The 23,566-nt window shown below is 40.7% G+C and overlaps 1 protein-coding gene and 2 pseudogenes across 3 annotated transcripts in view; 1 reads left to right on the forward strand and 2 right to left on the reverse strand.

The window, feature by feature from the left end:
• Positions 1–23,566, reverse strand: part of C18H18orf54 (chromosome 18 C18orf54 homolog) — a 269,814-nt gene that overhangs the window by 14,783 nt on the left and 231,465 nt on the right. Inside the window, exon 8 of one of the 3 annotated variants that reach the window (XM_077135437.1) lies at positions 4,570–4,665. The exons of 1 other annotated variant lie outside the window; for it this stretch is intronic. In XM_077135437.1, coding sequence (XP_076991552.1) covers positions 4,596–4,665 — 70 coding nt within the window. In that variant the 3' untranslated portion in view covers positions 4,570–4,595. Of the gene's footprint in view, positions 1–4,569; positions 4,666–23,566 lie in introns of those variants that run through there. One more of the 3 variants, XR_013165115.1, reaches the window with a different exon arrangement.
• On the forward strand, positions 8,232–8,598 carry LOC143662578 (replication protein A 14 kDa subunit pseudogene; annotated as a pseudogene).
• On the reverse strand, positions 12,774–23,541 carry LOC143662739 (D-ribitol-5-phosphate cytidylyltransferase pseudogene; annotated as a pseudogene).

Here is a 23,566-nt window from a genome sequence, read left to right on the forward strand (position 1 = left end):
CCAAGATAAAGGGCTTGTCCTATTAAATTGGACCCCAACAGGTCTTCCTCAAGGGAGGAAGTTTAAAATTTCCACATTTTCCCCCAGTTCTTCAAGGGGACTTTGCAAATACTTTTTAGCTTCTGCCCAGATTACTCTAGGATGTATAGGAGCATCACACTAACCTGAATAAACCATCAAGATCTCACTGCCTATTTAAGGTCCCATGTAATTATGGTGTTCAAATAATATGCAAGATAAATTAGATATTATACTACTGAAAATATAACTTTCACACCAAATGAACATCTCTTCCTTTGGTCTCACATAGAAGTTGAAGTTTTAATATACAGTCAATATCATCCTTTACTCTTCAGTCTGATTTAACTTTGTCCTAATCATATCAGCTTTATTTATATCTCTAATTTAAGTCTGATCTCTTCTTCAGCTTTTTAAAGAGTTGATATATGGTGCAATGCTGACTTTCATAGCTATAGAACTCTAGCTCCCAATCACAGGTGTCGCACAGATACCCAAAGTTCCAGGGAATGACCACATTATATACGAAGAGCTTTGCATCTCAGAATTTAGAAATAACAATTGCAACTCAGGAATGGATGTGACTACTATAAGAGCTTACAATATAGGAATCTTTACAATGAGCCTTCCCCTGAAAACCTATGCTCTCAAATTCAATTCTCAGGGTTTGCATACTGTAGTTAGTCCATATTAGTGAGGAATTATAATCTGTCTTTTTGTTCCTGGCCTATTTCATTCAACATACAGTCCTCAAATTTCATTCACGTAGTTGCATGGCTCACAACTTCACTCCTTCTTGCAGCCACTTGATATTCCATTGCAGGTATATATGACCCTTTCACTCATCAGTCAATGTACTCCTAGGCCACCTCCATCCATTGCAAATTGAAAATATTGCCAACATAAACATTAATATGCAAGTGTCCATCCATGTCCCTGCTTTCAGTTCTTCCCTAGTATATACCTGTGCTGGTTTAAAAGGATGTATGCCCCTAGAAAAGCCATGTTTTAATCAAAATCCCATTTCATAAAGGTAGAATAATCCCTATTCAATATTGTATGTTTGAAACTATAATCAGATCATCTCCCTGGATGATGTGATTTAGTCACGAGTGGTTGTTAAACTGGATTAGGTGATGACATGTCTCCACCCATTTGGGTGGGTCTTGATTGGTTTATTGGAGTCCTATAAAAGAGGAAACGTTTTGGAGAATGGGAGATTCAGAGAGAGCCAGAAAAGAACAACATAGCCATGAGAGCCCACAAGCCAGTGACCTTTGGAGATGAAGAAGGAAAATGTCTCCCAGGGAGCTTCATGAAACAGGAATCCAGGAGAGAAAGCTAGCAGATGATGCCTTGCTTGCCATGTGCCCTTCCAGCTGAGAGAGAAACTGTGACTGTGTTCACCATGTGCCTTCTCAGATGAGAGAGAGACCCTGAACTTCATTGGCCTTCTTGAACCAAGGTATCTTTCCCTGTATACCTTTGATTGGACATTTCTATAGACTTGTTTTAATTGGGACATTTTCTCAGCCTTAGAACCGTAAACTAGCAACTCATTAAATTCCCCCTTTTAAAAGCCATTCCGTTTCTGGTATATTGCATTCCAGCAGCTAGCAAACTAGAACAATACCTAATAACAGGGTTACAGGATCATATTGTGTTTTAGTTTGTTAAAGCTGCTGGAATGCAATATATCAGAAATGGAATGGCTTTTATAAAGGGAATTTATTACATTACAATTTTACAGTTCTAAGGCCATAGAAATGTTCAAACTAAGGCATCTAGAAAACATACTTTTACTCCAAAGAAAGGCCAATATCTGTCCCACGAGAAGGCACATGGCTGGTATCTGCTGGGCCTTGTTTCCAGTTTTGTTGCTTCCAGCTTCTGATGACAGTGGTTTCTTCTCTAAGCATCTGTAGGCCTTCATCTAGCTCCTCTGGTACACAACTCTGGATTCTGGCTTGCTTAATACCTCATGGGAAGGCACATGGTACATGGGAAAGCACATCTGCTGGGCTTCAAACATCCCTGTCTAGGTATCTGCTCTCTCTGTCAGCACTCTAAGCATCTCTGTCATCTCTGAAGCAATTGTTCACCAATTGTCACCTCTGAGGTTTCCCCAAAATGTTTCCCCTTTTCAAGGACTCTAGTAAACTAAACAAGACTCATCTTGAATGGATGGAGTCATATCTCCATGGAATCAAAAGGCCACACCCACAACTGGATGTGTCAGATCTCCACAGAAACAATCCAATCAAAGTTTCCACCCTTAAACAATATGTCTAGCCCCACAAGATTGGATCAGGATTAAAACACGGCTTTTCTGGGATACATGATAGTTTAAAACCAGCACATTGGCAACCTATACTTAGCCTCCTGTGGAACCCAACACACTGCCATCCAAAGGGGCTGCAGCATTCTACTTCCCTATCAATAGTAAACCTCTCTCTCTCTTCATTTTCTCCAGCACTTGTATCTTTTTGTTAATTTTCAAACAGTTTTATTTACAAACCATACAATCCATCTTAAGTAAACAATCAATGGTCTCCAATATAATCACATAGTTATGCATTCACCACCACAATCTATGTGAGGACATTTCAATTTCTTCCATAAAGAAAGAGGAAAAAAATGAAGATTAAAATTTAAATTAAAAGGTGAAACAACAACCCCAAGAATCCCATACTCCTCCCTTATATCCCCCTCTCATTGATATTTAGCTTTGGTATATTGCCTCTGTTACACTTAATTAAAGCATATTACAACCTTACTGTCAACTATACACCCTAGTTTGCATTGATTGTATTTTTTTCCATATACCATCCCATTTTCAATACTTTGCACTGTTGAAATTCATTTGCTTTCCCTCATGTAAAAACATTCTTATATGTGTACATTTAACCACCATCATTGTCCACCCTAGATTTCACTAAGTTATACATGCTAAGCAACTTTAATTCTCAGCCTGCCAGGGGCATAGTCAAGACAGAGGTTGAGGTAGAAGGCAAGCTTACACTGTTTCTGATTCCCAGCCCTTGGGGTCTGAATTTGCTCAAGAAGGGCCACCACTTGAGTTGGTCCCCACCTCAAATGGTCCTCCATTTTCTTGGGGTAATATGCCCTTTAAGGAATTATCTTCTTCACTTGATATTTTAATTTGTCTCCCAGACCTAGCTCAACTCCATGTTTGCTTGGGTCAGCACTGACAATTGAAAGTGCCTGAGGCTTTCTATAATGAGCTACTTAGAATACCTTAAGACAAAGAAACAAAAAAAAGAGAAAGAAAATAATAAAAATAATCCCTTTTCAGAGCCAGTCTTCCCAGCCCCCAAGGTTTGCCAGTTAAAAGCTGGAATTGGTACCTGGCTCTGTGTGCTCCTTTTCTTGGGGTGCTGCCCTTTTCCAGTATCCTGAGCTTTGCTGACTCCAGAAGCCTCTGGGTTTTTTTTGTTTGTTTGTTTGTTTTCTTCCTCACCCCACCTCCTCTCTGCCAGGAGAAACCTCAGGGGTCCCTTCCTGCTTGCTCTGGGTTTGTCTGTGCTCAGACCTTGTATTCAGCAGTCCAAATTATAATTAGTTAATTATAACCACAATTAGAGCTTGGTTCAGCTGCCTTCCCTTGTTCCTAGTAGAGAGGGCTTCTGTTTCCCACCAGGGAGAGACTCCAAATCAGCCTGCCATGCTAGTTCCCCAGTTTAGAAGTTTAACTTAGAGTTCAGTGCAGTGATCCCCACCCTTCCACCCATTCCTGACTTGTATACAACATGTGTCTGGTCACAGATGTCCCCCAAATATTTGTTCCAAACAGTTCCTGGCTATTGACTAGCTGCTCTAGAGGACTAACTAAATTCCTCACCTCCCTACACTGCCATCTTGCCCCTTATCCAATATTGGTTTCTTCCATTAAAAATTGTCTTCCTCCTGCTTTTGGCCAGGGTCTCTGGTGTATTCACATTCTACCAACCTAAAGTTTTTTTACCTCAGTGCTTGCATATCATCTCTCAGCTTGAAAAATCTCAAATGGCAAAAGTGTTAAATAGAGTATTCTAAAGTATGTGTAATATTAGCATCATTAATGACTCAGCTGAAATGAGAAATTATTAGATATAGCTTCTGGAGTTTTTGTTGCATCTGAAGTAACTAAGATTATAGTCTGCACAGATCCAAATGGAAAAGCAGCATTTTGAATAATTTTTTCCCCTAGATTGGCTGCTTATATTAGTTCAGCTTTAACATCAGAGACAGAAATGCAGTTTTCTTCAAATTTCTTCTCAAATTAGAGGATTGAAGGAAGACACAAGGGAGGTAGATTTCTGGTTTATACCATTGCAGTGATACCTTCTGAAGTTGCCTGCAATGTGGCTGTGGGTAGTGGCAGCTGGGATACCCAATGAGAGCATATATTGGAGCAATTTTTAATAGACACACTTAACAGAGTATACAGCATACACATATTTGTCTCCCTCTTGATATCTTGTATTGTCTTTGGCTTGAAGTAGATATAACATAGAGAAGTCAAAGTAGACATATTACAGTAATATCTACCCTTCACTTGTAGTCCTTTGGGGATTTTAGAGAGCGAAGTTGAAAAGGATGTTGTAGCATTTCCAGAAGTCAATGTGGAGAATCTGGTATTGAGATCTACAATAAAGATAATAAAAGTAAGACCTTCAGTAACTGTGGGTAGATTAATAGCTCTTCAGGTTCTACTCTGATATTTGTCAAAAATAAATGAGTTGAGAATGATTTCTAAATGTTGTGTTAATTTCTTTTTTTCTTTAATTAATAAAAAAAATATTTAAAAAATAAATAAATAAATGAGTTGAGGTCAGATTTGCCCTTAAAATAAATATTGGAGTAATATTTTCTCTAGCACTGGCAATACCATATTAATGAACACTGTGGTGGCTTGCCCAGCAGATGCTGATGCCAAGACTTTTTCTAATAAACCTCCTAGATGCAGATCTCTATCTCAGAGTCCACCTTTCAAGGAAGCTGACCATTAATGTCCTGTAATATTTTTCTTTTTAGTTGTGTTAGGGCAGTTATGATGTTCTCACTAGCAGATGGGGTAGCAGAAATTTCAGAAGTGAAATTATTGCAATGCCACTTATATCCATAGAACCATATAACTGGAAGTATTGGTTTTTTCTGTTATATTTACTAACAAAGGTGAAATTTCTTTTTTTTTCTTTATAATTTTTTGCTTCTACATTCATGAGGAAATTGACCTATAGTTTTTTGTTAATGTTGTTTTTGTTTGGCTGTTTTATTCTTCCTATTATGTCTTTGTCTGCATTGAAAGTATTATATTTTTTTATTATTAATTAAAAAAATTAACTAACAACATTTATAAATCATTCCATTCTACATACGCAATCAGTAATTCTTAATATCATCACATAGATGTATGATCATCATTTCTTAGTACATTTGCATCAGTTTAGAAAAAGAAATAGCAAGACAACAGAAAAAGAAATAAAATGATAATAGAGAGAAAAAATAAAAATAAAGAATACAAAAAATATATATAAAAAACAAACAAACAGACAAACAAAAAAAAACTAAATTTCTTTTGACCTGACAACAGGGTTGGGTTATTAAATTAGATCACTTGTATTAAAGATCTTACCCAGTGTGCTGGTTTGAATCTGTTGTGAACCCCAGAAAAGCGAAGTTCTTTAATCATAATTCAATATTGCTGAGTGGGAACATTTTGATTGTTTCCATGAAGAGATGACCCACCAAGTTGAGGTGGTAACTTTTGATTATATGGTTTCAATTGAGATATGTCTCTGCCCATTCAAGGTGGGGTGCTTACTGAAGCCCTTTAAAAGGGAATCATTGGGAAAAAGCTTTAGAGCCCATGCAGCCAGAGACCTTTGGAGATGAGGAAGAAAAATGCCCCCAGGGAGCTTCATGAAATAAGAAGCCTGGAAAGAAAGTTGGCATATGTTGTCTTGTTTGCCATGTCCCTTTCCAGTTGAGAGAGAAACCCTGAATATCATTGGCCTTCTTAAACCAAGGTATCTTACCCTGGATGCCTTAGATTGGATATTTCTATAGCCTTGCTTTAATTTGGACATTTTCATGGCCTTAGAACATGTAAAGTTGCAACTTAATAAATTCCACTTTTTAAAGGCCATTCTGCTTCTGATATATCACATTCCGGCAGCTTGCAAACTAGAACAGACTTTGGTACCAGAGAAGTGGGGTACTGCTGTGGTTTGCAAATACCAAACATGTTGGAACAGCTTTTTTAAAGGATAAGGGGAAGATTTTGGAAGAACTGTGAGACGCTTGATAGAAAAGGCCTAGAATGCTTTGAAGAGATTGTTGGTAGAAGCATGGACTCTGGAGATACCTCTGACCAGGCTCTAGACAGAAATGAGGCATGTGTTATTGCAAACTGGAAGTAAGGTGATCCTTGTTTTAACACAGCAGATAAGCTGGGACAATTGACTAGTGGCTTTTTCTGAAAGGCAGATTTTCAAAGCTATGAACTTGGATATTTAGCAGAAGAGATTTCCAAATTAAATGTGAAAAATGCAGCCTGTATTCTCCTTGCAGCTTCTAGTGAAATGTGAGAGAAAAGAGTTAAGCTTAGAACTGAACTCTTGGGTATAAAGAAACCAGAAATTGATGGCCTAGAAAATTCTAGGCTTATAGAAAGGGAGACACCTGGGAACAGTGACCCATGTGAGGATTAACCAAACATGGAAATAGCCAGCCATTTCAGAAAAAGCCTGGATTGGAGATGGAGTTATCCAGGAAGGATTAATAGAAACTCCTTTTGTCTGATGGGCATGATCTGAGCATAGAGAGCTAACAAGAGTGTTGTGGAATCTGTATAAATGGAACCACTGCCAGTCTGGACTAAAAGTCTCAGAAAAGGGACAAAGTGAAGTAAAATATATTCAGAGACAGGACCATGGAGAGTAAGGAAGGTCTGAAGTCAAGAAACCTTGGGACAGGAGAGCAGACCCACCCAAGCACTTGAAGAGGGTGAGTTTGCCCCATAGGCAGAGGGTGGGCCTTCCACCTCATTGCAGTAGAAGAGTTGTGTTGCCTCAGGCTTTGGAGAGGGTGGAACACATTCCTTGAGGGTTGGGGAGAGCCTGGCTTCCACCAAATGGAGGGGCTAAGCCCATGTCCTGGAGATGACAGAGAGCCTAGGGGCAGCCTGATGCTTGAAGAGGGTGGAACTGAGAAAAAGGTGGTCTCCCCAATGTCCCCTAAGGTTGCATTTGGAGAGAGGCAGGCCGCTGCATAGGCTCTTGGAAAGGGTAGGACTGTCACTTTCTAAAGCCCCCAAGATAAATGACTCAGACTTTGAAATCTAATGGAGGTTGCCCTGCCGGTTTTCAAAACTGCTTGGGTCCAGTGACCCCTGTGTTTCTTCCAATTCCTCCCTATGGTAATGGGTATATGTGTCCTATGACTGTCCCTCCTTTGTATTAACAGCACATAACTTGTTCTGAGTTTTACTGGCCCAGAGCCAGAGGAGAATTTTGCTTTAGGATAGATTATACCTGTAGTTAATTTTGATGAGATTTTGTACTGTTTCTGACTTTGTATTATATTTGTGTTGTTACTGAAATGGTTTAAGCCTTTCTAATAATGTTATAGAATGAATGTCTTGTCTCTTGGAGGTCCAAAGGGTGGAATGTGCCCATTTGAAACTGTTGTGCACCCCAGAAAAAAACAAGTTCTTTAATCCCCATTCAATATTGCTGGGTAGGAACATTTTTATTGTTTCCTTGGAGATATGACCCACCTAATTGTGGGTGGTAACCTTTGATTATATGGTTTCCATTGAGATGTGGCTCCGCTTATTCAAGGTGGGGTTGCTTACTGGAGCCCTTTAAAAGGGAACCATTTTGGAAAAAAGCTCTAGAGCCCACATAGCCAGACACCTTTGGAGATGAAGAAGGAAAATGCCCCCAGGGGAGCATCATGTAAAAAGAAGCCTGGAGAGAAAGCTAGCAGATGTCACCTTGTTCACCATATGTCCTTCCAGTTGACAGAGAAACCCTGAATGTCACTGGTCTTCTTGAACCAAGGTATCTTTTCCTGGATGCCTTAGATTGGACATGTCTATAGCCTTGCTTTAATTTGAACATTTTCATGGCCTTAGAACATGTAAACTTGCAACTTAATAAATTCCTCTTTTTAAAAGCTGTTCTGATAAATCATGTGCCACAGTCATGGTGGATGTAATGGAATTGCCAAAGCAGAGCATCAACATGACATTGCTAGCTCAGTTCATCGATGGGCCTGTGTGCTTCATAGGGAGGCTGGAAAAGATTCATTGCACTTGAAAAATGTTTACTCTTTCAGATGGAGAAGGAAAAAAGTGGAACTATTGAGCTGATGGAACCTCCTGATGAGGAAATCCCTGGAATCATGGAAGTAGTTGTGAGAGTGGCAAACAAGGCAACTATCATGTGTGCATCTTACTTCCAGTTTAAAGAAGATAACTATCCTTTTGATCTCGGACTCTACAATGAAGCTGTAAAAATTATCCATGAGTTCCCTCAGTTTTTTCCTTTGGGGATCGTGCAGTATGATTGACCTTGATTAATTTTTAGGATTGTGAATGATCTACATTAAAGACTATTAAAGGAGGCCTCTGATGTTTGGAGAAACCCTTGTGAGTTCTAATATTTAATTTGATGTTTTTTAAATTCCATTTATCTAACCATAGATATTCCAATTCAATCTTTGACAAAACTGGTATATTGACATTTCTCACCTAAGGAGTAACGAGCTTTTATAAAGATTTCCTTCTCTAGTGTACAATCAGATTAGGTCAAGAGGAAAACAGTTGTCTGGATTTAGTCTCTGCTTTATTAATAAATATGAAAAAAGAAAAAGAAAAAAAGCTGCTCCATTTCTGGTATATTGCATTCCAGCAGCTTGCAAACTAGAACACCCAGGAACAAGAGTTACCAATAAAGAGGAACAATCAGTCAAGAGGCACAAAAACAGCAGTATGTCTAGGACATCATGTATGGTTCCTCAGTTTCTTTTTCTCATGTTTTGTACACTTACTCTATGACCCAGAATAAAAGGTTATGTCTTCAAGTGATGTGGTGCTTGTCTGAATCCACTGCTCCTCTCACACTCACTGTCACTACAGGCAATGCCTTTGGTGGCAGCCATAGAGGTTTACTGCTCAGATCTCCTTTCAAGAAAGACCTGGTCATTCCCTATGAGCAATGCAGTTCATTGCCAGCCTTCAGCTGCAGTGTCTTTGGATTTGGAAGCTTCTCTGGATGATAGCTGGCATAGGATTCTGGGTAGTATATACTTTGTAGGGCCCAAGCCCCACTACAATACATAGAAGAACACAGAAGGGCCATAATGGGGGCTGAAAGTAAACAAGAATATGACCAGTAGTAATGCTGCATTGATGGAGGTGTGTTAAATGAAACCGAAGCCAATGTTACCACAGAGGAAAACTATTACAGAATTCTTTTTTTCTTTTTTTCAGATGGATCTTTTAGGACAAGCAAGGTTTAAGCAAGTGAACATTTTTGGCGTGACAATCCCATCTGTAGTTCTTGTGAAGAAATGAAGCAGTTTTAATAGTTATTCCTTTAGAAAGAGGTGTTAAATTAGATGCTCCCATGTCACTGGCAGTTAATTGACTTCCACATTATTATGTGCAGGACGTTGGAGAAGAATTTTCTCGAGTACTGTGGAAGTTAGATTCAGTTGTCAATTTGGCCAGGTGAAGATACCTAGTTATATTGCCTTAGACATAAGTCGATGGCGTGTGAACCTCATCTGTTTCTGATTACATCTGCAGTCAGCGAGGAGGCTTGCCTGCTGCAATGAATGATGTTTGAGTTAATTGGCTGGTGCTCAAATGAGAGAGTGCAATATAACACAGCCCAAGCAGCTCAGCATACCTCATCTCAGCTCTCGCAGCTCAGCCCAGGTCTTTGGAGATGCAGAAAGGAATCACCTCCAGGGAAAGTTGTTGGAGCCCAGAGGCCTGGAGAGAAGGCCAGCAGAGATCACCCTGTGCCTTCCCACGTGAAAAAGAACCTCAGTTGAAAGCTAGCTGCCTTTCCTCTGAAGAACTATATGTCAACTAAATAAATCCCCCTTTTTTTGAGAGCCAATCTGTTTCTGGTGTGTTGCATTCTGGTGGTTAGCAAACTAGAACAAGCATCATTATCAGTCGTAATATATTTCCTTTCAGGAAGAAAATCTTCCTTATAAATAAGGAAGTAATAGAAGCTGCAAAAGTCTCACTAGAACATATAGGGTAGAGGAGGATGCTGAAATGAACCTGTAGGGAGATATTCAGTAGTTGTTTTTAAAGTGACTGGAGATACACTGGCTGGTGTGATGTCTAGTGTAATTAGGGTTGACATTCTCATAGTAGCATATTTTCTGTGGTACAAGTCTGTATTAATAGCATTTGGCTTTTCATTTGTATTCCTTAGGGAAAACAAAGTGAGTTTGATGAGAGATGAGGGAGTAGAGCTGTGACGGTTAAAAATTGAGCCAGTAGAGGCATCACAAATATTCCCACAATTAATTAGAGTAAATTAGAAAGCATAAGTGACTCAATTTCTGTGGTAACACAAGGTAATGCAGTATTGGATAACTTTGATACAACTAAAGTTCAGAAAAGTGTATTATCATCAGTAGCATTGGTGACTTCTGTAATTTCAGTTTTCATTTTAGAAAATGCAGTGACCATAGGAGAAGGGATAATATAGGCATCTGAGATAGTAGTCTCCAGTGTTCCTCCTGTATAAGTAACTATTGGTAATGCCTGATGTGAGACCATCAGTAGTTTTCTTCAGGATTATAGTTGCTTTATTGAATCTGATATGTCAGATGACACTGAAATCTTCTATCGTAGACAGGAATGTAGACTCTGGAGCCAGACTGCCTAAAGTCAGATTTTACTCTGATATTTACGTGATGTATGACACTGTTCAAACTTTTTAACCACTCTGTACCTTGGATTCCTCATCTGTAAAATGTGATAATAATAGTGCCTCCCTCATAATATGATTATTATATGGCAATACAGGGAAAGCACTCAAAACAAAGACTGCCATATTGTAAATGCTTGATAAATTTTTTATGTTTTTGTGACTAGTATTGTTAATTTTATTGTACCCAGGTTATATTCTTGTTCAAATACTGCTGGGGCCACAAGTTTTGGACACTTTGATCATTTGTTCAAGAAAAGTTTCCTAAACTGTGGATGCTATCTGAGATTGTACCTCTGTATAAAAATGGTACCAAGGAAACTATTCTGATACCTTCTTCCAGAAGGAGAATCTCCCTATGTTTGTCACAAATAGTACTCTGGCCTGAAGAAATTTGCAGATCTATATCATTGAATTACTTTAATAATTCAATTCAATAAGCATACTGATACTCCAACTAGGTGTTCACTCTTCTCCCTTCCTGCTTTCCTTCAGCCATTCACCAAACTCTTAAAAAGCTGGTTTCACAGTCTTACAACCTCTCCCTCACTTTGTCACATTCTGACTCTGGTCTCCACCAGCCGCTGAAATCTTCTCTTCCTCATACCCCTGCTGCTCACCCTTTGGGTTTCCAGATCACATGGTTCCAGGACTTCACTTTTGGAACATGTTGAATTTAAGATCTCTGTTAGACTTCCGAGTAGAGATATTGAGTTGGTATTAGGATAAATGAATTTGAAACTCAGGAATCTGAACCAGAGTCACTGTCCTATTGTGGCATTTTAAATGATAAAACCAGATGAGAACACCAAGGTAGTAAATGTAGATGGAGAGGAAGACCAGGAACTCAACCCTAAGTACTCCAATGGGAGGAGGTCAGGGAGAAAAAGGAGGAAGCAGACTGAGAAGCAGCAGCCAGTGAGGTAGGTGGAAACCCAAAAGGGTGGGTTGCCAGGAAGCCATGTGAAGAGAATGTATCAAAGAGCAGGAAATGATAAATTTATTCCAGGTGGCACTCAGAGTAAAGCTGCAGAAAGAGGTAGAGTTGGTAGCCTTTCAGCATATTGGACCCAGAAACCTAAAGTTCCTGGAATTAAATATGAAAACATTTTTTTTGTCCCATTCCCTCTTACCCTTCAGATTCTTTGCTTAGCACTGTTAAGACTTAAATTCCAAGAATCAGGCACTTAAGCATCCCACCCACCCCCACCTCACAGTGACGCTCATGTTCCAGGTAAGGAGCTCATGAGTGGTACCCCAAGGGCTTGAGGCTGAAGCACATCACAGCTGACGTCATCCACTGTGCCTGTTTCCTGGTCTGCAAAATGGTGTAGTTGGACTAGACACTAGGTTGAGCTCTTCAACCTTTATGATTTAAAAATTATAAATATTTTTGTTTGTTTGTTGCTTATTTGTGAAATAGGAAAAAAATACGTCAAATAGGAACCCATCTCTGACAAATTCCCAGACAAGAATGTAATGAAATCCTGTCAGAATGTAAGGAGTCATTGAATCCAAAGCTGATGGATATCCTTCAGTGCCAGTTTGCAGGTATTATGCACCCCAAAAAAACTATGTCCTTTTTTTTCATATCCATGAAAGCAAAATCTTTAATTCACAGGTATAAACATTGATCCACTTTCATAATCTAAGCTTAACATTCTACAAATTATAAGAAGACATAAAAGACAACTTAAATATTCTACCACATACAATAGGGGGAAAGCACAATAAAGATACTTAGGTAAATATTTTGAAAAACACAGTAGTTAATTTTCTCTGTATTCTTTATACTAGCAGTAGCTGACCAACAAGTCCAGAATGTCGTTATTAAAAGCTGCAGTAATAGTGGCAGCTTGCCTTAAACACTCCTGTAGTTTCACCTCATCCTGTGGAAAATGTATGAGAAGGCCATATAATTAAATATTTCTCTTTTTTCTTTTTACTTCCATTGTAAATTCCCTAATCCATACTTGGTTTTCCATTTTCTGACCAAAAGGTATTCATTTATACTAAAAAAAAAAAAAAGCACCAAAACAGCAACAATGGGGTATAAAATGGAAAGATAACTTTCTTGAAGCACACCTAATAACTTCTGTGTTTCTTGAAAATCAAAGTTTTATAACATTTACATAAAATTGTAGCATTGCTCTAAAATGATTTGTTGAGGAGCTCTGCCAGCATCAAATAGAGCCCTAGATGTGACTTTGACATCATTTATTTCATTTGTTAGCATTTCTTCAAGAAGACCTTTAAGTTCTTCTTTTTTTGTGTGTGACCATAACTACATAAATCTGCTGTGAAATCCTTTTCTTAATAATTGATTCAGCTGCATACATATCTCGTTTGTAGGTTCATTTCCATAGGTCAGGTGATCCTTCTGGCTTTTGTCTGACAATATTTTAGGGCCAATTGCACAAACTCTGTTCCAAAGTCCAAGTCATATTCACTATATTGTTGATAAGCTTTATAAAGCACATCAAATAGAAAAACCTGTGGCATTTCACTTGCTCTGTGTCTGGCACGTTCTAGTGAGTGGCCTAAGCAACCATCAGTAGATAGACTGAGGACAGTAGATGCAAGAGGTCGAATTGTTCCTGCTGCCCCATGCTCTTTAGCAGCTGCGGCAACTTTAAGGAGGTCATCTTCCTCAACAAATGGTCTCACAGCATCGTGGATAATCACTACTCTGGCTTAGAGAGCTTAGAGTTCGGTTTATCTTCTGCAAGTGCTTTTAGTCCATTGAAAATTGACCTATGATGGGTTACTCCAGCTTCAACTACTGAGATGCCTTTATGCTGGTACCTCCATTGCTTCCATGTTCTCTCCAGTTACTGCCACAACAATGTTATTTATCCAACATACTTCTTCCCTGGCTTTGAGTAAGCTGCAGGTGCCCAGGGTCCCACCTCTTCTAAGTACAGGTAGAGGAACTAGTGTTACTGTGAGACATCTCTAAGTCTCACTTTGGTGATTCCCAAGCCTGTCTGCACCAAAATCATGTCCTTTGATCCTCATTCAATATTGCTGGGTGGGAGCTTTTTCATTATTTCCATGGAGATGTGACCCACACAAATTCTGGATGGTAACATTTGATTAGATTGTTTCCATGAAGATGTGTCTCCATCCATTTCAGGTGGGGTTGCTTACTGAAACCCTTTAAGAGGGAACCATTTTGGAAAAAGCTTTTGAGCCCACAGAGCCAAATGGAGCCCACAGTGTTGACAAAGCCCATACAGCCAGAAATCTTTAGATACAGAAGAAGAAAGCCCCTGGGGAATCCTTATGAAATGAGAAGAGAAAGCTAGCAGACCTCGCCATGTGCCTTTCCAACTGCAAGAGGTGTTCTGGACACATCAGCCTTTCTTGAATCAAGGTATCTTTCCCTGGATGCTTTAGTTTGGACATTTTCATGGTCTTAGAACTATAAACTTGCAAGTTAATAAATAGCCATTTTTAAAAGCCATTCTGTTTCTGGTATACTACCTTCTGTCAGCTTTTATACCTTCCAACATGCTATACAGGAGCTTGGAAGCTGGAACTTCTGGTTAGGGATGAATGTCAAGCTGACCCATAGTGTGCACTGCCACTTTCACCCAATGATTAATGGGAGGGAGTGGAACCTTATGTTCAATGCTTGTGTTTTGTGGTGGCTGCAGAGAGAAAACATGACTGGTGCTATCTCATGCTCACAAGTCAAGGCTGGGAAACCATCAGAATTGTGTCACTATCCTAGTCACTCCAATGAACATAGCCCCATCCATGATATTGTTTTTTAAAGAAGTAACCTGGAGAATATTTGAATTCTCATCAGATCAATGGATATGCATTTTATGCTTACCATACTCAAGATGTATTAGATATGTTCAATGCATAGGAAAATATACATCACCTTCTCTTCCCTTTGTCCTGTTTGAGGAGAAGAGGTATAAGCATAGAAAAAGTCAAGCCATGATAGATTTAAGTATACCTTGAGACACAAATCAGAAGACTATATTTAAATAATTAATTTTATAAGTAGTACTTCCTCTTAAATTTGAGAGATGGAAAGTAATATCAGGATGGGGGTAATTTTTAGAGAAGCGGCAGAATTTTAAGTGAAAGTAGGAAAGAACTTGACTCAAAGTGACACCATGGCTAAGGGCTAAGGTTTTCAAGTTGTGCAGATGGGAGTTTGAGCCCAGCTTTGCCACTTTATTAGCTGATTTAGCTTAAGTAAGTACTCCCTGAACTCCAGTTTGTTCACCTTAAATTGGAGTGGGGGAGGGGATAACTATACCTATTTTAGTGTGGTTGTTGTGTGGTTGTTGAGAAAGTTAAATGAGATGATATGTGTAAACCCTTTGATAAGTTACTGACACATAGTATTTGTCAAAAAAGTTAGCTATTATATTTGTTATTGTTTCCTAAGAAGAATAGAGAAGATTAAATAGGCAATGTATAGTTATTTTGATAAAATAATGTATATTAAACATCTAAGTTTCTGGATTTATAAAGGGGGACTGTAGAAATTTATAAGCAGAATATTAGATAAGAACATATAATCTTGGAAAATGCCCAATGCCTACCCAACTGCAGGATGCAATAGTAAATGCAGAAAGAGACTTATAGGGCTCTCATGGATTTCAAGAGGAAAATTAATTTTGACAAATGACTCATAGAAGAATGAGAGCTCTGACACATGAAATTGAAACTAATCCTGAGACACTCTCCCCTGTCATTTCTGTATTGTGCACTCAATGAGGTATTAAGATGAAGGAAACCATAAACAAATTCACATGTCCTTCTTAACATCCTTTTACCTGTAAGGAAGACAGACTATTATCCAATCATATTTACAACCAGCACCATGGAGCAATACACCAGCTTCAACTCTTGCCAGGGGCTTTTGTTCTTTCTTTTCCTTCTGCACTGACCTTCACCTAGCTCTAAGCAAGACAGTGTCTTCCTTGGCTCAAGTATCACCCCCTCAAAAAGCTTTCCAGAGCATCCTCCCCCATCACTTTCCATCACATCACTCTGTTTAATTTTCCTTGAAGTATTTACCACTGACTGAATTTCAGTATAGAGACAAGAAGGGAATTGGCCTCCTGCTCCCCGCTGTGTCACCAGCAAGTGCAACATTAGACTGATAACAGGTGTGTTACAGATTTTTGTAAAACAGATAAAAAGTAACAATAAACAGATTACTCCAGGCATAGAGAAAGAAAAAGAATAAAATTTCTTTTTGGAGCTCTAGCTCAAGAAAGGAAAGGATCACCCCTGCCCCCATGCCAGTCCCATTGGCGTCCTGCTTTGAGCTTGAGGTTTAGGCTGTTACCATATGAACCCTCCAAGAAAAGGGACAAAGGCCTACCAAGGCACATCTCAAATTTGCTAAAAATCTCTCAAATTGAGAATTCTGGCCACTGGCTCTCACTTGCTTCATCTCTTGCCTCTCTTTCTCTCACATTCAATGGTCCAGCCTCAACAGCTTCCTGATTGATCCAAGAACCTACCCAACACACCCATTCCTGAGGATTTCTGCACCCACTGTTCCCTCTCTTCCCCAATGCTCACTCTGCTCAAATGTCACCTCCTTAAAGGTACCTGTCCTGATTAACTGCCTATAACAATACCCCATCCATCTTTATCCCTCATCAATTTTGTTTTTCTTCATAGCCATTAAAACTAGGATGTCCAACACAATACTACCTAACTGTAATACAATTATGTCAAAACACTGAATGAAGCTGCATGTGAGAATGATAGAGGGAGGAGGACTGGGGCACAAATGAAATCAGAAAGATAGATGATAAAGACTGAGATGGTATAATCTAGGAATGCCTAGAGTGTATAATGATAGTGACTAAGTGTACAAATTTAAAAACTGTTTCTGCATGAGGAAGAACAAAGGAATGCCAATACTGCAGGGTGCTGAAATAGATGGTAATTAATATTTAAAATTTTAACTTATGTGTGAGACTAAAGCAAAAAATGTTTATTTGGTGCAAAATTTATATTTTGACTAGTGCATTTCCTAATATAACTTAGGTAGACAGCTTAATTGAACACCACAAGTACATGGAACCTTGAGTAGGACATAAGATTGTGTTGGATTGTCCAGAATGATGCCCCAATAAATCCCAGAGTGATTTGAAAAGCACTTGCAAAGTACCCTTTGGGGAATGGTGAGAACGAGGGAAAATTCAACTTCCCCAAATTTAATTCTTGATATTCTCACAAGCAGTGTGGACACTCAAAACTATAGACTGAGCCCCCAATCTTTGGGTTTCTGCATATGAAACTTAACCCCACAAAGGATAGGTCAAGCCTACTTAATATTAGGCCTAAGAGTCACCCCCAAGAGAACTTCTTTTGTTGCTCAGATGTGGCCTCTCTCTCCAGCCAACACAAAAAGCAAACTCACCACCCTCCCCCTGTTTACATGGGACATGACTCCCAGGGGTGTGGACCTTCCTGGCAACATGGGACAGAAATCCTGGAATGAGCTGAGACTCAGCATCAAGGGATTGAGAAAGCCCCTAGAATGAGCTGAGACTCAGCATCAGGGGATTGAGAAAATCTTCTCGACCAAAAGGGGAATGAGTGAAATGAGACAAATAAAGTAAAGAGTCAATGGTTGAGAGATTCCAAACAGAGTTGAGAGGTTATCCTGGAGGTTATTCTTATGCATTAAATAGATATCACCTTGTTAGTCAAGATGTAGTGGAGAGGCTAGAGGGAACTGCCTGAAGATGTGAAGCTGTGTTTCATTTTCAAGAAACATAGTAGCCATGTTTCTTGAAAATGACTGTATAATAATATAGCTTTCACAATGTGACTGTGTGATTGTGAAAACCTTGTGTCTGATGCTTCTTTTATCTACCTTATCGACAGACAAGTAAAACATATGGAACAAAGATGAATAATAGGGGGAACAAATGTTAAAATAAATTTAGAGTGAAATGCTGGTGATCGAGGAGGGGAGGTGTGGGGTGTATGGTATGTATGAATTTTTTTCTGTTTTCTTTTTATTTCTTTTTCTGAATAGATGCAAATGTTCCAAGAAATGATCATGATGATGAATATGCAACTATGTGATGATATTGTGAATTACTTATTTTACATGTAGAATGGAATAATCAAAAATTACGAATGTTTGCATTTGTTTGGTGTTTTTGGTATTTAATAAAAAATTTTTTTAATTATAAATAAAAAACTAGGATGTCCAAACTGGGACTCTTTGGGAATGAATGAAAGAGGGCCCTATTGATACTTAGGCCAGAATAAGCAAAAACCAAGACTGTCATGCAAAGCAAGATATGATGCCAACCTAATTATAACTATCTGAATGGACATACCTGTTTACTGACCTGTGTCCACCTCCACCACTAAAAAATCACCACAAAAAACTCCAATCCTCCTGGTTAGAATAGTAGGTATATCAACAAACATATGTACGTGGGTGGGGGTGTGTATTTGCATGATATATCTCTATAATAACCCAGGGCACAAGATTACTAATCCCATTTATCTTCCTCCTGCTCTGCAGCTGGCTTGACTTGCAGCATAGAGGTTCTAAATGAGGCTGAGAGAATAAAGCTCACATTAGGAGTCCTGTCTTCTACAAAGATGGAGATACAGCCGGCAGCTACTTGGGGACAGTAGACTGTGCCATCACTTCAGGTATTACAGGCATTGACATACTATTAGCAGCTTTGTAGATATCAAAACACTCAACAGCCACTGGTAGATACCAGAATAGGAAAGAATGAAAAAAGAAGAATCTATGTGTTTACTGAGAGGATTTTTCCCATAAACACATTGGGAAATTGCTGGGGGTTCTTTGACATAATTTGGGTAGTGGGTAGAGAGAAGCAGAAAGGAAAAGGGAGCTCTTACAATAGTGTAGTGAAGCCACTGAAATATTCAATTTGACCATTACTAGATTTCCAAGACTGCTCTGGCCTAGAAACCCAGATTATACTTATTTGTCCAGAATCAGGCCTTTTGGACCCACCAGCAGGAACAGCCATCGTGATAGTTATCTTTGAGAGTACTTTTATTTGTATAAGATCGGGGCAAATGCAAAATGATTTCAAGAGTACAAATGAAGTCATAGACAACTCCCAGTCCTCTTTCATTTTTGTGACTTTTAAGGACTTGTTTTTTCTCAGAGTACAGTCCAGGTTGTCCACATAGCTCAGGAGGGGAAAGGAAGCCCCTTAGGTTATGGTCGTCTGCGTGATAAGGGGAAAAGAAAAAATCTGCTGGGGTGCATACAGAAAAGTACTGAGCAAGTGACCAGCAGAGGGGGAGCTAGAGGAAGGAAGACACACTCTAAAGGCCTTTCTGGGTGGGATTTTTGTCTAGGAAGGTACTGTAGAAGATGAATTTCCAGTTGGCTTCCTTCTTACTCTTTGTACAAGGATAATCAAGAGTTGATGGTTGGGCTTAGTGAGTGTAGCTGAAAAGGCTGAGGAAATACTATTTGTTTTATCCAAAAGGATGAAGATTAGGGCTCTTGAAGATAAACAAAATCCATTTCTACATGGAGATTTTAATAGCCAAGCGATGAATTGTTCTGGTCAGACTAGCCAATTTCCAGTGCATTGTGCTGGTCAGACTAGCCGTTCTCCATGATAATGAAGCCCATGGTAAGGATGTCCAGCAAGAGAGGATTGGGAGGACATGTTGAGAACACAGCCAATTTGCAGGTCAGTATTTTCTTTGTCCAAATGGAGAAGGCACATTGTGAGAATCTAAATGACAATAAAAATCACTTTCATAAATTATCCTATGATTGCTTTGTGTTTGAGAATCAGCCCTATTATGGAGGTGGAGAAGTTGTCTCAGAGTAATCTATTCAATTTATGCAGTTATCTTTGAACCATTAAGTAAGAGTAAGTGGTGGTAACACCCACCCTTTTAGTGACTTCAGCTTTATTACCTAATCATAAATATATTTCCCTTCCCTCAAACTGTGGTGGGATGACTGCTACACTCTTACAATAGATGCAAATAGGTGTTTCCCCAGATACTCTTTACCTAACTGATATCCACATCTCTCAGTTGCTGTGAGTATTGGCTGCTAAAGGCTTATACCTGCACACTTCTCTGAAGGATTGCCCTTGAAGGAACTACCTCATCCAAAGATAACTAATAGATGGTTACACCCAGCCCCCTTAAAAGAAGCTCCTGGAAAATGACTGACTTCTATGCGGATATAACAGCCCGGCCACCTTGTATTTAAAGCCATGTATTTCACCAATAAGCATTATATATATAGCTAAGTTATTACATGAACTGCTTCAAAGGTATGGCACTTGTACAAAGAGTTAATAGTTGAGGGATATCCTCAATGCCTGCACCCTGCCACTCCCACGCTGCCCCATCCCAGCTCTGCACAAGTGCTTACCCATGTATCTGTGCCGCACAAACTCCAGCCCATACAGGCAGGCACACCTGCCCTGCCCCCACCAAGGTCTGCGTATGCTCACATCAGTGCCACCCCCAGATATGTGCATATGCACACTTACATCCTCCCTGCTCTAGCACTCACACATCTGCACCCCATCCCCTTGATCCCTGCACCCTTCCCCCCTGCCCTGACCACACATGCACCTGGGCCCTGGCCCAACCTCACATCACATGCATTCACACACCCATGACCCACCAACATTACATCTGTGCACTCACACCGGGACCACAGCCAGCCCATGACACAGGCATGCAAGCATGCCCCATCACCCAACCCACATCCCACACCACCCCTATGCCTGCACCCTGCCCCTGTCCATGTGTGCATCTGCATACCGGCCTCCCTGGACCCACCTCTTCCTGTGCAAGCATGCATCTGCATCCCACCAACCCCGTACCCACATGCCACCTGCCCCACTCCAGTACCCCCAACCCCTGCCAACAGTTTACATGCACACCTGCACCCCACCCTATCCCCTTGCCCCACCTCCATGCCCTGAACCCTGCATTGTGAAACCCACGACTCCCAGGCTCCACGTGCCCACCTACAACCTGCCTACACACTAGTCCCCAGGCACATGCATAGCCCCCCCCCCGATATGCCTCCCACTGTGCCCTGCCTCAGTGTCCCCCATGCTGCACCCTGTTCCTGTGCCCCAAGGCCCACCCAAGCTGCACTCCATCTCCATGGCCCTAGCACCATCCCCCCATAACCCTATACCCCACACCCAACACTTCTGGGCATAGCAACCCCAACCCATGCATATCCCTGTGCCACAATCTATCACCACATCTCTGTGCCCTGCCCCACACCCTGTATCCTGCCCCACACTTGTTCCACATATACAGAACTTTAAACTACTGAAGGAAGTCAACCCTCAAAGTAAACCTATCAAGATAATTACATGCCTCAAAGGCAAGCAAAAATCACAAAGCATATGAAGATGCAAACAGATATAGCCCAGGATAAGGACCAAATTAAAACACCAGAGGAGACACAGACTTTGGAACAACTAATCAAAGATGGTCATATAACTCTACTAAATAAAATAAATGAGATGGCTAATGACATAAAGGAGATCAAGAAGACATTATAAGAACATAAAGAAGAATTTGAAAGAACAAACAGAAAAAAGGCAGATATCACAGAGATTAAAGATGCTGTAGACCAAATCAAAAATATACTAGAGACACACAACAGCAGATTCGAAGAGGCAGAAGAAAGAATAAGTGAGCTAGAGGACAGGATAATTGATTTCAAATGCACAAAAGAGCAAATGGCAAAAACGATGGAGAAATTTGAATGGATCTAGGGAAATGATGGACAAAATAAAGTGCACAAATATAAGAATCATTGGTGTGCCAGAAGAAGAGAGAGTAAAGGGTAGAAAGATTAGTTCAGGATATAATGGGGGAAAACTTCCCAAATCTTATAAAAGACAAATATGCAAATCAAAAAAGCCCAATGAACCTCAAATAAAATAAATTCAAATAGGCCTACTGCAAGACACATACTAATCAGTATGTCAAATGTTGAAGAGATGTAGAAAATCCTGAAAGCAGCAAGAGAAAAATGATCTACTACATACAAAGGAAACCACCTAGAACTGAGTTCAGACTACTCAACAGGCACCACGGAGGCGAGAAGGCAATAGTATGATATATTCAAGATCCTGAAAGAGAAAAACTTCAGGCCAAGAATTTTGTACCCAGCCAAAAGGTTATTCAAAAATGAGGGAGAGAGTCTCCAGGAATATAGTGGAATAGGATAGGTTGAGTTCACCCCTGCTCCAAGGAACAGCTAGAGAAGTAACAGAAAAATGGCCAGAACAGGGATTCCAGGATATAAGTGACCTGGGAGGGTCTTCTACACCACATAAGGAGGTCCTAGTTGAAAAACCAGAATAATTGAGACACAGAGAATCAGAGACCATGCATCTAATGTAAATAGCCAAATGTGCCCCTTTCCAAGTGGAGGCCCAGAGCCTTGGGAGTACACAGACAGGGAGACAGGGACAAGGAAGTAAACCAAGACACATGCCTTGAAAACACTACCCTCAAGCATGCTGCCCCTGCCCTGTGACATACGACTCCCCCCACATCTCATACACCTGAACCCTATTACCTGACACCCCCCCAACCATACTCCAAGCACCCCCACCCGAACCACATCCCCATGCACCCTGGCTCCACACCACCATCCTATGCATGCACACAAGCCTGTCCCAGCCTGACACATCTCTCCCATGCATGCACACAGTCTTGCTCAGCCCCTCCTGAGACCCATGCACATGTGTCCAGTCTCTTGATCCCCTCCCTGCCCCTGCAGGTGATCACCTGCACGTTTGGGCTACAGGCACATACCTTCATACCCAGGCCACACCTGCCCCCAGCCCAACCAGGTGCAATACTGCCCCACTGCCATGAGCTCTGTGCTCACATACACAAAACTCATGCACATCAGGGCCCCACTCCCCAGACCCATGCACTTGCACATCCACATCTTCCATGTCTGGCACACATGTACATGTCCACTAACCTCTTGACCCCTGCACCCTATCTCTCCTGCCCCACACACATCGCACCCTTGCGCCACCCCCTGGCACAAGTGCACTTCTCCCACACCTGACAAGTGCTTTTGTGTGCATCTATGCTACATTGTACCCTCTCTGAACACACGTGCATCCCTGCCCCACCCTCACCTACAGCACGGTGCACGCACCAGGGCTCCATCCACCCGATATCACTCACTCCTGACACACATTCCACAAACTCTGCGCTCTGTGCCCCAGCCCTACACACTCATATCTCTGCATCCTGTCCCCCCTGGACCCCTCCCCCTGTGAAAGGACACACCTGTGCCCAACCCTCCCTGTGGCCCAACTTCTGTGCCCAGTACCCCACACTCACACCCATGACCCTCACACTCCATGTGCCCACCCGCATCCCGCCCATGTAGCAGCCCCAGCACATCTGCAGTCTCCCAAACCACATCCCAGCATGCCCTACCTCTGTGTCACCCATGCCACACCCAGCACCTGTGCTCCAAAGCCTGCCTGTGCTGCACCTTGCCCTCATGGCCCCTGTACTGCATCTCCACAACTCCACAACACACACCC

This window comes from Tamandua tetradactyla, chromosome 18 (assembly GCF_023851605.1).
Source record: "Tamandua tetradactyla isolate mTamTet1 chromosome 18, mTamTet1.pri, whole genome shotgun sequence".
Taxonomy (NCBI): Eukaryota; Metazoa; Chordata; class Mammalia; order Pilosa; family Myrmecophagidae; genus Tamandua; species Tamandua tetradactyla.